The sequence below is a fragment of the Musca domestica genome, unplaced genomic scaffold (genome assembly GCF_030504385.1).
Source record: "Musca domestica strain aabys unplaced genomic scaffold, Musca_domestica.polishedcontigs.V.1.1 16, whole genome shotgun sequence".
Taxonomy (NCBI): Eukaryota; Metazoa; Arthropoda; class Insecta; order Diptera; family Muscidae; genus Musca; species Musca domestica.
The window spans coordinates 14,116,529-14,130,129 of NW_026712219.1; the positions used below are offsets into that span (position 1 = coordinate 14,116,529).

The window sequence follows — 13,601 nt, forward strand, 5'->3', positions numbered from 1 at the left end:
GGGCAAAGAAAAAACAAAAAAAGCCATAGGGGCAAAGAAAAAATCAAAAAAAGCCATAGGGGCAACAAAAGCAAAAAATAAAACAGAATAATTTTGAAAAAAGCCACAGGGGCATTAAAAGAAAAGAAGCTATAACTACAAAATTTACTTGCTTCACAAAACAAGGAAAAATGGCGTCGAGACATAACTTGTATAAGCTCCAAAGCCTACTCCTTAAAGAGGTAATTGGGATTAAGGAAAAACTGCAAGCAGGCATGGTTCGGAAAGCAGCCATGGGTGACACACTACGATCCCTGGAAAGCAAAATGAAGGAAGCCACTACGAACCACGAAATGCTGAGAGTGCATGGCGAAAACACTGATCCCTATTTCAAAGAAAATGTTTGGGATCTCATCAACTTGAACTATGGAAAAGCAAAGGAACTCCTAGCGAGTTTGGAAGAAGAGGTCGAGCGAGAACCGCAAAGGGTAATAAAAGAAGCAGAGCCCGAAGTGCATGGGCTAATGCTCGATCAACAGTTAAAGGCCTTCCAAGAGGAAATGCAACAACAGATGCAACAACAAATGCAACAATTTATGTTGATGTTCGAGAAGAATAAAAGAGAAAATGAGGAAGAAAGACAAACCCATATAGAATCATCACCAATGGGCAATCAGGCGAATATAAAAGTAAGCGCAATCATCTACCAATTCAGGAAAAAAGTAAACAAACTCGCCGATGCCGTTGAAAGCGATTTAGCTGGACTATCAAAATATGCTTTGGAGTACATGAAGTCATCGTGGGAGAAGCATATGGATGAAATTAGGAAATTGCATCTCGAGCTCTCAACGGTGCATGGAATGGAAGAGGTAGATCTCGAATTTGAAGAAATTGAAGAAAAGTTTGAGAGCAAAATGCAGGATATGATAAGAAGGATAGATGGTCTTAAAGAGGAGTCACTGGAAGTAGAACTAAAAAGAGTTCAAATACCATCCTTTAGTGGTCATGTGGAAGAGTGGAGTTCATTTCACGATTTATTTAAAAAGATGATTGATGAAAACTCCAAATTATCAAAAGTTCAAAAACTGTACTACCTCAAGACAAATCTAAAAGGAGAGGCATTTCGCTTGGTGCAACATCTTCAAGTGACCGAGGCAAATTATGAAGCAGCATGGGAATTACTGGAAAAAAGATATGGCAACAGGAGAATTTTATTCACTAAATTGGTAGATAGAATACTGGACCATCAAAACATCAACAGCCTGTCAGCAATAAGCATAAGAAATTTGCTGGACAATGTAAATGAAAGTATTCAGGCGTTGAAAGCAATGGATATTCCCCTAGAGCAAGCGGATCCCATTTTAGCCCGAATAATTATACGGAAACTGGATAAGGATGGGCTTATTCTTTATGAGCAGAATGTAAAGAAATCCAAGGACATCCAAAAACTTGAGGATGTGATGGACTTCCTGGAGCAGCAGTTTCAAGCCTTGGAAGCTTCAGTAGGCAGAAAACACAATAACATAGGACTGTACAAACTCCAAGAAAAATCAGCAGTGGTAGCGGAATTAAAACAATGTAAGTTCTGTAAAATGAGCGGACATGATATCGCATGGTGCAGAAAATTTTCGGCGTTATCTTCGAATGAAAGATACAATTGGGCAAGATCAGCACAGGTCTGCCTCAGATGCTTAAGCCACAACAAGGATAAAAAATGTTACAATGAAATTAAATGCCAGAAGTGTGGAATGAATCACATCACAGTGATGCATTTAGAGCGAAGAGGACATACGAAAGCAATGACCACCAATACAACAACAAATGTTCTGCTAGCAACAGCCCAAGTTCGTATAAAATCACTGCATGGAGAATTTGTAACAGTCAAAGCGCTGATAGACCAAGGATCACAAATTACATCCATATCAGAGGACGCGGCTCAACTGTTGCAGCTACCAAGGAAGAAGACAGAAGTGAGGTTACAAGGTCTAGGAGAGACCCTAGTTGGCGTGGCGAAATCTAAAGTTGCACTGGAACTACGACCCAGATTTTTGAGCAACATAATGATTAAGGCAGAAGCACTAGTCCTTCCAGCACTTGCATCAGCACATCCCGACAGAAGGTTTCAATATGACGTGGATAAATGGAGAAATGTAAATTTGGCAGATCCAAATTTCAACAGCCCGGAAAGAATCGATTTAGTCATTGGAGCCGATCTTTACTCACAAATATTGGAAGAAGGAGTTCGCCACGATGAGCAAATTGTGGGACAAAATACGAAGTTGGGTTGGATTTTATCTGGAACAGTAGTAGTAAATCCTGGATTGAACATAAAGAATCGGCAGCAACAACAACAATTGAGAGGTTCTGGGAAATAGAGGAAATAGAAGATGAAAAAACGACCGAAGAAGACGAATACTGCCTTAAGTTATATGAAGACACAACACGCCGAGACAATTCAGGAAGATTTGTCGTGCGTTTGCCGTTAATTGAAGAAAAAGATTTGGGAGATTCATATAAAAGAGCCATGGCGAGGTTTATAAACTTGGAAAAAAGATTAGAAAATAATGCGGAATTAAAGTCAGAGTACGAGAAAACAATGAACGAGCTCATATCCATGGGCCAAATGGTAAAGGTGGATCCAAGTAAGAAGGCTTTGTATTATATGCCGCACCAAGCAGTGGTACGTGAAACAAGTCTAACCACAAAAGTTAGAGTGGTATTTGATGCTTCATCGACAACTTCAAATGGGAAGTCGCTGAATGACATACTTCACGTGGGACCAAGGCTTCAAAAAGATATATTTGACATTGTAACAAAGTGGAGATCGTGGAAGTTTGTCATCTCAGCTGATGTGGAGAAAATGTTTCGTCAGATTAAAGTTGAAAAAGAAGACCAGGAATACCAACATGTGTTGTGGAGGAGTAATCCGTCGGAGCCTATCCAACAATATAAACTTACTACGGTAACATATGGCACTGCATCAGCACCATTTCTGGCTGTAAGATCGCTCATAGAAATTGGAAATAGGTGCCAAAATCAAGAAATCGCTCAGAGGATCAAAGAAGATTTCTACATGGACGACCTTTTAACAGGAGCGAATACAAAACAAGAATGCAGGGAGGTGCAGAAGAAGATAACGCTGCAACTGGAGGATTATGGGTTTCATTTAAGAAAATGGATATCAAACTCTCCTGAAGTATTGAGTGCGGTGAAATTGAATGAAGAAAATGAAGTGCTGAGAATAGAAGAAGATGAATGCTTGAAAACATTGGGATTACAATGGAATCCACAGATCGATTGCTTTACATTTAGTATGCAAATTAAAAAAGAAGACAAGTTGACAAAACGAATAGCATTGTCAAGACTGGCACAAATATTCGATCCATTAGGTTGGCTGACGCCAGTCACGGTAACAGCAAAACTATTTATACAGCAGTTATGGATACAACAAATAGAATGGGATGTGCCATTGGAGGAGAAATTGAGTGGAGATTGGCGGCAGTTTACATACAGTCTGCCTGCTTTAGAAAATTTAAGGATTCCAAGATGGTTTGGAATATTGGAAGACAAAACTGCACAGTTACATGGGTTTGCAGATGCTTCCGAGAAGGCTTATGCAGCAGTCGTATACCTTAAGGTAAATTCGCAGGTGACCATAGTGGCTGCAAAAAGTAAGGTAAATCCAGTAAAAAATAGGAAGACGCTTCCAAAGCTGGAACTTTGTGCAACACATCTATTGGCTAAACTACTACAGAAGATCAAAGGAGTATTGAAGTCAGCAACACCAACTTTTGCTTGGAGTGATTCCATGATTTCCTTGGCATGGATTCACAACTCCAAAAACAAGGATAAGTTCATAAAAACAAGGGTGATGGATATTTTGGAGAGAATACCCGAAGCGAAATGGGGCTACGTCAAGTCAAAGGAGAATCCAGCAGATATGGGTTCAAGGGGTGTCCCACCGGAGACTTTGACAAACAATACATTGTGGTGGGAAGGCCCCGAATGGCTGAAAAAAGATGAACAAGATTGGCCAAAAAGCAACATAAATCAAACAGTAGCAACAACAGTAAAGTTTTCGACTGAAAACCACTTATATGAAAGTATGATGAAGTATTCGTCATTTAAGAAACAGATACGTGTAATGGCTTATCTACTGCGTTTTATAAAAGGGCTAAAAAAGAAGCGAGCAGTAAATGAGCATTTGACGGCAAAAGAGTTGGAAGAAGCAGAGATGGAGATAATAAAACTACATCAAGAAAGAGAATGGCCAGTGGAACTAAGGAAATTGAAGACATTGGGAACGGTGGATCATCAAAGTAAAATAGCTTCACTACATCCACAGTTGGATCGAAATGGCATAATGCGGGTTGGTGGAAGACTTGCTTTGTCAGAGCTGAACTATAACCAAAAGCATCCAATAATTATTCAAAAGTCAAGATTAGCGGGAAATATCATTCGAAATTGTCATATTCAAACGATGCATGGAGGAAATCGACTTATGGAAAATATACTAAGACGAAAATATTGGATTATTGGAGCTAAAAATAGGATAAAACTTTGCATTAGGTGTTGTCCAAGATGTACGCGCTTTAGAGGTGAAGTGCGAAATCAATTGATGGGAAATTTACCAGCTTACCGTGTCAGTATAAATCAACCCTTTCAACACTGTGGCATTGATTATGCGGGTCCGCTACAAATACGGTGCTCCAAAACAAGAGGAGTGAAGGCTATGAAGGGTTACGTAGCGGTGTTCGTATGCATGGTAACTAAGGCGGTTCATTTGGAAGCTGTCAGCGAACTTACAACGGAAGCATTTCTGGCGGCGCTAAGGCGATTTTTCGCGAGAAGAGGAAAATCAACCGACTTATATTCAGACAACGGAACGAACTTCGTAGGGGCAGCAAGGCAGCTTGACAGAGACTTTTTGGATGCCGTTAAAAACAACACGAAGTTAGCTCCCATTTTGGAAAATGAAAAAATAAGTTGGCATTTCATTCCGCCGGCAGCTCCTCACGTTGGAGGAATTTGGGAAGCAGCAGTGAAGTCCATGAAATATCACCTAAAAAGAATAATTGGTGATACGAAATTGACTTACGAGGAGTTGAGTACGGTGCTATCTCAGATTGAAGCAGTATTAAATTCGAGGCCGCTACATGAACTTGGAAGCGGTACAGAATATATTGACACTTTAACACCTGGACATTTCTTAATTGGCCGTCCGATGTTAGAATCACCGGCGACTATCGATGAAGGTAACTTAGGATGTCTTAATAGATGGAAACTGCTACAACGAATTAAAAGTCATTTTTGGAGCAGATGGAAAGAGGAGTATCTAACCACATTACAAAACCGAATGAAATGGAAGAAACAAAATAATAATGTGGAAATAGGCAATGTGGTGATATTGAAAAACGAAGAAACGCACGCGGCGCGATGGCCACTGGCCAAGGTGGTAGAAGTCCATCCAGGGAAGGACGGAGTTGTAAGGATTGTGACAGTTAAAACACAAGACGGCGTGATAAAGAGGCCAATTAACAAATTATGTCCATTGGAGCATATGGACGAGGAATCTGAAGAATTGCCCAGACAGGAAAAACAGGCGGAAATTACACATACTAATATGACAAGATGTGAGCGAAAAATAAGGAAACAACCAATAACGTGGGCAATGATGCTGAACTTATTTTTACTAATATCTACCAAGGCATCATCTGTACATGAACTGAATAGTTCGGCTGCGGTATATTTGGATCCCATGTCTCAAATTCACATGGTTTCCTCATCATGGAATATGGTTGTGTACTTTGAGCTGAAACCATATTTAGAAACATTAGACCTGGCTTCCGAATTGCTGAAAACATCAAAAGCTTATGCCCACGACTTCAAACTTTTGAGGAGCAGTGTTGGTCCACGATTAACAATATGGAACTCAAGATTAATAAGATAAAGACCAACAATCGATTATTCCTCAGAGAAGACAATCGTCAAAAAAGAGGAGCTCCGTTGAAATTTGTAGGTTCGTTTCAACACTGGGCATTTGGGATAATGGACGATGACGATCGAGTAGCTATGGAGAGCAATATGAAAAATCTATTAGCCAACCAAAAGGATTTGAAGAAGTTAGCAAAACAACAGACATCTGTAGTCGACGCTACAGTAAATCTTTTAAGGAAAACCACAGAGGAAGTGAATTCGCACTTTTCGGATATCAAAGGCAAAATTGAGAACATAAGTGCTACAATGAATGAGAATTACTTCGTGTATAGAGAATCCATACGATTCTTTATAATAGCAAAACAAATTCATGAGCTTTTGGAAGAATGTGACGAAGTCCAAAAAGAAGTTGTTGATGCATTAATTGATGTAAACAGCGGTAAGTTTCATCCCGTCCTGATAACACCCAAACAATTACAAGCAGAGATAGTAAAAATACGAGATGCTCTGCCTGAAAAATATGTACTGCCAGGAAAGCGTACAGGAATGGAATTAAAAGAGATCTTACATTTGATGACGTGCCACGGATCGTTTGTGGGGTCCCAACTGGTAATTAATATAAAAATACCGCTGTTCAATCGGCAGTCATCCCAGTTTTACAAAGTAATTCCGATACCATTTGAAGAAGGAAATACGATATTGATAGCCCGGGTGAATTCCCCGTACATTGTATATAATTTTGAGCTGGATTCTTTTCATTTCTTAACACAGCCTATGCTGAATGAGTGCAAAGAGACGTTGGGTAAGGAGATAATGTGCGAAGAGAATTTTCCATGGAGAGATGCAACTACAAATAATTGTGAATTATCTCCTCTGAGACCGCACATAAAACTAAACTGCGCCTATGACGAAGTGGAACGAATGCCTTATTGGATGCCATTGAAACGAAATGGCAATTGGCTTTTTAAAACCTTTTCAAGTACAACAGCTCATTTGCAATGCTCTCACAAACAACAGACGATTATGGAACTTCCAAAGCAAGGAATTCTCACGCTGGATGCAGACTGTACAGCGAGGATCGGTAAAGTAACGTTGGTAGCTGTGCATAGAGTTCATAACGAGATAAACACAGAATTCCATTCGTTTCTTTTGAAGGATGTAAGTCCGGACGAAAAAGAATCAATCAAACCCCTTGGAAATATACTTATCAATCATCATCAAGAAATTGACGAGCTAAAGAAATTCGTGGACAAGTTGAAGAAAGAAAATGTGGAATTGCGAGGCTTGAAGTTCCATCACATCTCATCACACGTAGCTTTTATTTTAGTAATTATAGTAATAATAATTCTAATTATTTTATTTATAAGAAGACAGAAAAAATTAAAACGCATAACCGAAATTCAATTTCCCCGAGGCCAGGATGTCTAAATAAATTATTTGCCGCCCGGGAAAATGTTCATAAAACTATGAACATGAAAGACTGCTGCAATAAATTAGATCGTTAAGTGATTTAGGCTATAAAATGTTTATGTAATTTTAACCCAACATTCTAGAGTACTTGTAAATGTGTGTGCATGAAAGATAAGAGCATAAGGGATGATAACACTTCATGCTGCTGGAGACGCATTGATAATAAAGAATATTCTCCCATAAACATGCGCTCAGCTGGGGAGTAAATATAGATCACAGCAATTGTGTGTTGCATTAGGCCTATGCATAGAATTAGAAATGTCAAGTGTTTGTAGCCTTAAGTAGATGCATAAGATTAAACCCCCCTAAGATTTCTGTTGTGTACTAGCACTTAAGTAATACATTTTGTTCAATAAAATTAGAATTAAACTGACAAACGAACAAACAAGTTCTAGAATTTGATTCTCCCGCTAACAATTAGTATTATTATTATTATTATTATTATTATTATTATTATTATTATTATTATTATTATTATTATTATTATTATTATTATTATTATTATTATTATTATTATTATTAGTATTAGTATTAGTATTATTATTATTATTATTATTATTATTATTATTATTATTATTATTATTATTATTATTATTATTATTAGTATTATTATTATTATTAGTATTATTATTATTATTATTATTATTATTATTATTATTATTATTATTATTATTATTATTATTATTATTATTATTATTATTATTATTATTATTATTATTATTATTATTATTATTATTATTATTATTATTATTATTATTATTATTATTAGTATTATTATTATTATTATTATTATTAGTATTATTATTATTATTATTATTATTATTATTATTATTATTATTATTATTATTATTATTAGTATTAGTATTATTATTATTATTATTATTATTAGTATTATTATTATTAGTATTATTATTATTATTATTATTATTATTATTATTATTATTATTATTATTATTATTATTATTATTATTATTATTATTATTATTATTATTATTATTATTATTATTATTATTATTAGTATTAGTATTATTATTATTATTATTAGTATGATTATTATTATTATTATTATTATTATTATTATTATTATTATTATTATTATTATTATTATTATTATTATTATTATTAGTATTATTATTATTATTATTATTATTATTATTATTATTATTATTATTATTAGTATTAGTATTATTATTATTATTATTATTATTATTATTATTATTATTATATTATTATTATTATTATTATTATTATTATTATTATTATTATTATTATTATTATTATTATTATTATTATTATATTATTATTATTATTATTATTATTATTATTATTATTATTATTATTATTATTATTATTATTATTATTATTATTATTATTTTTTTTTTTTTTTTGATAAATAATTTTGTAAAAAATATTTTTTAAAAATCCACATTTAATGCTCGAGGGGTCCTTAGAAAATCTTCTTTAAAAAATCACGTTTATTGGTTTGTTGGTTGTTGAAAACACAATTTTTAAAAATCCATGTTCATTGCTCTGTTGGTCTTTAGAAGAGTATTTTTAAAAATACGCCGTTGATTGTCCATTTATCCTTGAAAAAATATTTTCTAAAAATCCTGGTTTATTGGTCTGATGGTCCTTAAAAAAAAAAACATTCTTTAAAAAACCACGTTTATTGGGCATTTGGTCCTTGGAAAATATTCTTTTAAAATACCCCGTTCATTGGTCCTTCGATTCTTGAAAAAAAAATGATCTAAAAATATAAGTTTATTTATCTGTTGGTCTTTAAAAAATTATTCTTTGAAAACACGTCGTTTATTGCTCCAAAAACATATTCTATAAAAATCCACCTTTATTGGGCATTTGGTTCCTGAAAACTATATATCAAAAATCCACTTTTATTGGACATTCGATCCTTAGAATATATTCGTATAGGTATTGGCGTAAATTATTGAACAAATTTAATTTGGCGCACAGTGTTATTTCAAATAGACATTTTATAGAAAATTATAAACATGCCCTCAATTCATATCCTATGGTGCCCTCGACAACATCAACGAAAAGTCCACCCTAAAATTGTAATGTCATTCCAACAGTTCGTGTTTAGAATTTTTGGTTCTCAAAATGCACAATTTATTCCGTCTGACAATATTTTTTTAATCAGGAGGATATTAAAATATGTGCATAATGGACCCACATCAAATTTTTGTGTCCAAAAATATCTTAAATTATTTCCCAGAAACCAACAATATCAAATTTCAGAATTTCAGCTCTATCCCTTCATCTAATTCCAAATCTGGTAACATTTTCAACTCATATCCAAGGCAATCTACATCTCTCCATCCTAGACACCAAGAGTAATACAAAAAAATTCGAGTAATTATAGTACGCATTTGCAAAATAACCACCAGACACCAACGGAAAACTCAATACCAAATTTGGGCATTCCTGCCCTAACCCAAATTTAATAACATTGAGTATTTTTGGAACAATTATAGTACACCTTTCCAAAACCACCTTCATATCTAAGCAACAGACGCCAACAGTGACATCTATATAAAATTTATAGATTTTAGCTATATTCTTCACACAATACCAAATTTAGTACAATTTAGTACTTTTCGTATAACTATAGTACACATTTTCAAAACCATCTCCATTTCTGAATTCTAGGTTCCAACAGAGACCTCAATATAAAATTTGATACCCCCACATCCAATACTAACATTTGGTACCAAATATGCCACCGCATATTTGTAATCTAAATACCAAATTTTGGAATTCTATCTCTATCCCTTCAACCAAGACCAAGTTTAGTACCATTTCTTGTACAATTATAGTACACATTTTGGAAATCACCTCCATATCTCATTTCCAGATACTAACACAGACTTCAATATCAAATTTGAGGACTCCAGCCCTATTCTTTCACACAATACCGAATTTGGTACTATTTAGTACTTTTCGTATAATTTTAGTACTTATTTGCAAAACCTTTCCATATCTCAACCTAGGCACTAATAGTTATCACATTATAAAATTTCACGGTTTCAGCCCTATTCCTTCACCAAATAAAAAATTTAGTACTATTTTGTACTTTTGTAAAATTATAGTACACATTTCCGAAACAACCTCAATATCTCAATTCCGGATACCAACAGAGACTTCAATATCCATCTTCAGATTCCAGCCTTATACTTCACCAAATTTACAGTACCACATAGTACTTTTCGTACAATTATAGGACTCCTTTTTAAATAGCCACCAAATCTAAAACATGTATTCCATCAGTAATCTATATATACAATTTCAGAATATTAATGTTAATATTCCCTTTCTCACGATACCAAATATGGTACCTTTCAGTATTATTCGTACAATTATAGTACACATTTCCGAAACTACCTCCATATGTCCAGGCCACACATGAACAGCGACCCTCATGCCAAATTTCAGATTTCAAGCACATTCTGTTCACCCAATACCAAATTTTACCAAATGTAGTACTATTTAGTACTTTTCGTGCATTTGTAGTACATATTCCAAAAATCACATTCTTATCACAAACCTACCACAAACAGGGACCTCAATACAAAACATTAGCATCATCCGTTAACCCTAAACTATTTCAAATTTAGAACCATCTGGTGCAGTTCTCACACTTAGTATACATTTCTAAAACCACTTTCATATATCAAACTCCATTTCCAACCTAGATTCTCACACCAAATTTCAAGTTTTTACCTCTATATTTTCACATAATACCAAATGGTACCATTTTAGATGTTTAATACCATTGTAGAACTTTTTGTAACCATAAAGTTCGAATTTCTAAAAATCCGTTGCTGCATCTATCCATCAGCGACTATCATTCTACATTTTCGTACCCTTTCAGTACGAATTACCGAAACCTCAGCCTTATCGCATGCCTAGGTACAAAGACTGACGCTCATGCAAAATTTCAAAATTCTAGCTTCAACCTAGATTAGTGAGTTTTTCACTGCTCTTTTATATATTTAGAATATTTTTGCGTGTGCTTTGGTATAAAATATCCCCGTATTTTATCACTGTTCATCTCTAAAATAACAAATGTCAAGCAATTGTACAACTTAAATAAATTTTACACATTCAAATGATAATTGTGGGATTGCCAAGAAGACGCACTCTGCAAATTTAGACACACATACCAATACAAACACAATATTTTCAAAAAAAAAAAAAAAAAAAATCTAAACATATTTCTTTATAAATCTATGCCTAAAATCTCAGCTGAGCAGCCTAACCACGTTACCATCAACGGGAATAGGCCATACATCTTGAAAATAATATTTTTATTTCGGAGGAGAAATAACAAATGTCAAAGTTTATTTTTGTTAAAGCCATTGAGCAGCCAAAAAGAAGAGTGGTTTGACATTTTTCTAAATAGCTAAAAATTGAAGACAAAAAAAAACACCAATAAAACTTGTCTATTTCTTAGCTTCGTGTATGACGATGTACGGGCGTTTATGTTGTCTTCGTACCAGCCAACCACTCAGTCATATTAATCATTTCAGAAGTTAAGAAACAGAAAATATAAACCGGATCTAAATTTCAAGCTTTATAATTATTTAATTTAGTATTTACAACATGGCAAGGCATAGCAACAACGGCAGCAGCAGCAATAATAGCAACAACAACAGCTATTAATACCCAACCCTGTTTCTAGCTACCATGTTTTAGTGACATACATACATACACGTGGTGTTACAGACAGATACATAGATGATTAACTTGTTTTACTAGAATTTTTGAAATGTTTGAATTGTAAAGTTCAGACAAAAATAAAAAAAATGGACATTAAGAAATATTTGAGTACCCTACATAGGCAACTTATGACGTTCAAAGAAAAGATGTGAATAAAAAAATCAAAAGTTTCTGATAAGATATTCCGTAGCTTTCAAGAAATCTTTAATATTCAGAAGATCTCTGAGTCTGGACGTTAAAAAATAATGTTTGTACATTTCTTCATCTTCCTTTTCGATTACGCACTTCCCGGAGGATGAGATGTTGTTAAAACGGGATATGCACTAGCATTGTGCTTTTTTTGCCAAATGTCTACTCACTACCAATGAGTACTAAATTGAACACCAAAAGAAAATACTTCTGTAAAATGTAAGACACTAACAAGTTTTCCTTTGTACCGAGGCTCTTCAAAATACTTCAAAAGTTCTCTTTAATATATCAGAAGTTCAAAATAACAAACCAAAGAAAAGTTCTTTCATAAAATATAAAATTATTAAAAGCTCACCTAGATATCGAAAGCTCTCTTCTGATCAGAAAAACTTTTAAAGCTGATTTTATTAATTGATGGCCACCGTTAGCCCTCCTCCCCACCCCTATGCGCATATATTTTGAAAGGAGGTATCGTATAACCTAGATAAACATAAGTCACATTAGCAGAAATTATACCAAAGCTCTTCTATAAAAGTAAAGACAACTGTTCCTATAAACTGGACAAAGTAATTTTTCTAAAAGCTCTTTTATTAAGGAAAAACACTCAAAAGCTCTCTTAAAAACATAACGCCTATAAAAGCTTTTCAATACACAGAAAGCCTCTAAAAATGCTTCTAAAACAAAAGATCATTCAAACCTCTTCTATTAACAGAAGATCTATAAAAACTCTTCTATAAACAGACGATGTGCAAAAAGAATAGAACAGAATACCCCCAAAAGGTAATCTATATTCAACAATACCTTACAGCTTTTTCTAAAAAGGCAAGATAGAAGATAGAATACTGTAAAACACTTGCCTAAAAACAGTAAAGCTTTACACAGACTCTTCTACAAAAAGACATTGTAAAATAATTTGATAAACAATAAACCGTAAAACAATATTTGAAAAGAAGAATTTCAAGTCCTCAGAAAACCATCAAAAGCTCTCTATAAAAATAGAAGAATTTTACGAAACTGTTCAAACGGTCATCTATAAAATGTAAAGATCTGTGTACCCTTTCATATAGATGAGCTTTTAAAGCTGCCTTGAAAGTTGTTTGTCCTTAAAAGCTCTTATAAAAACAAAAACTTGCTTGTATTCATCTGATACAGAGCAAAACTTTCAAAAGCTACTGAAACGCTTCAAAAGCTTTTTTATAAACTGAAGACTATACATTTAGAAATTTACGACCTCCCCTCTTATCAAAAGTCTTGTAAAAGCTCTTTTATAAGAAAACAACTTCCTGGTA

At 33.8% G+C, this 13,601-nt stretch overlaps 2 protein-coding genes across 3 annotated transcripts in view; both read left to right on the forward strand.

Moving 5' to 3' along the window:
• Positions 1-13,601, forward strand: part of LOC101895663 (uncharacterized) — a 203,674-nt gene that overhangs the window by 112,482 nt on the left and 77,591 nt on the right. The gene's annotated exons all lie outside the window — the stretch shown is intronic.
• Positions 5,947-7,774, forward strand: LOC131801411 (uncharacterized). Of its 2 annotated transcripts, none has more exons than XM_059120135.1 (2): positions 5,947-7,002; positions 7,072-7,774. In XM_059120135.1, the coding sequence occupies exons 1-2, from the start codon at positions 6,028-6,030 to the stop codon at positions 7,342-7,344; spliced, it is 1,248 nt and encodes a 415-aa protein (XP_058976118.1). In that variant the 5' UTR covers positions 5,947-6,027; the 3' UTR covers positions 7,345-7,774. The 2 variants fall into 2 exon arrangements, with proteins under 2 accessions (XP_058976118.1, XP_058976119.1); XM_059120136.1 differs by having other exon boundaries at positions 5,947-6,997.

Coding starts and splice junctions, on each gene's coding strand:
- LOC131801411 (XM_059120135.1), top strand. CDS start 6,028: ATGGACGATGACGATCGAGTAGCTATGGAGAGCAATATGAAAAATCTA. Junction 7,003..7,071: donor GTACAGCGAGGATCGGTAAA/GTAACGTTGGTA, acceptor TTTCTTTTGAAG/GATGTAAGTCCGGACGAAAA.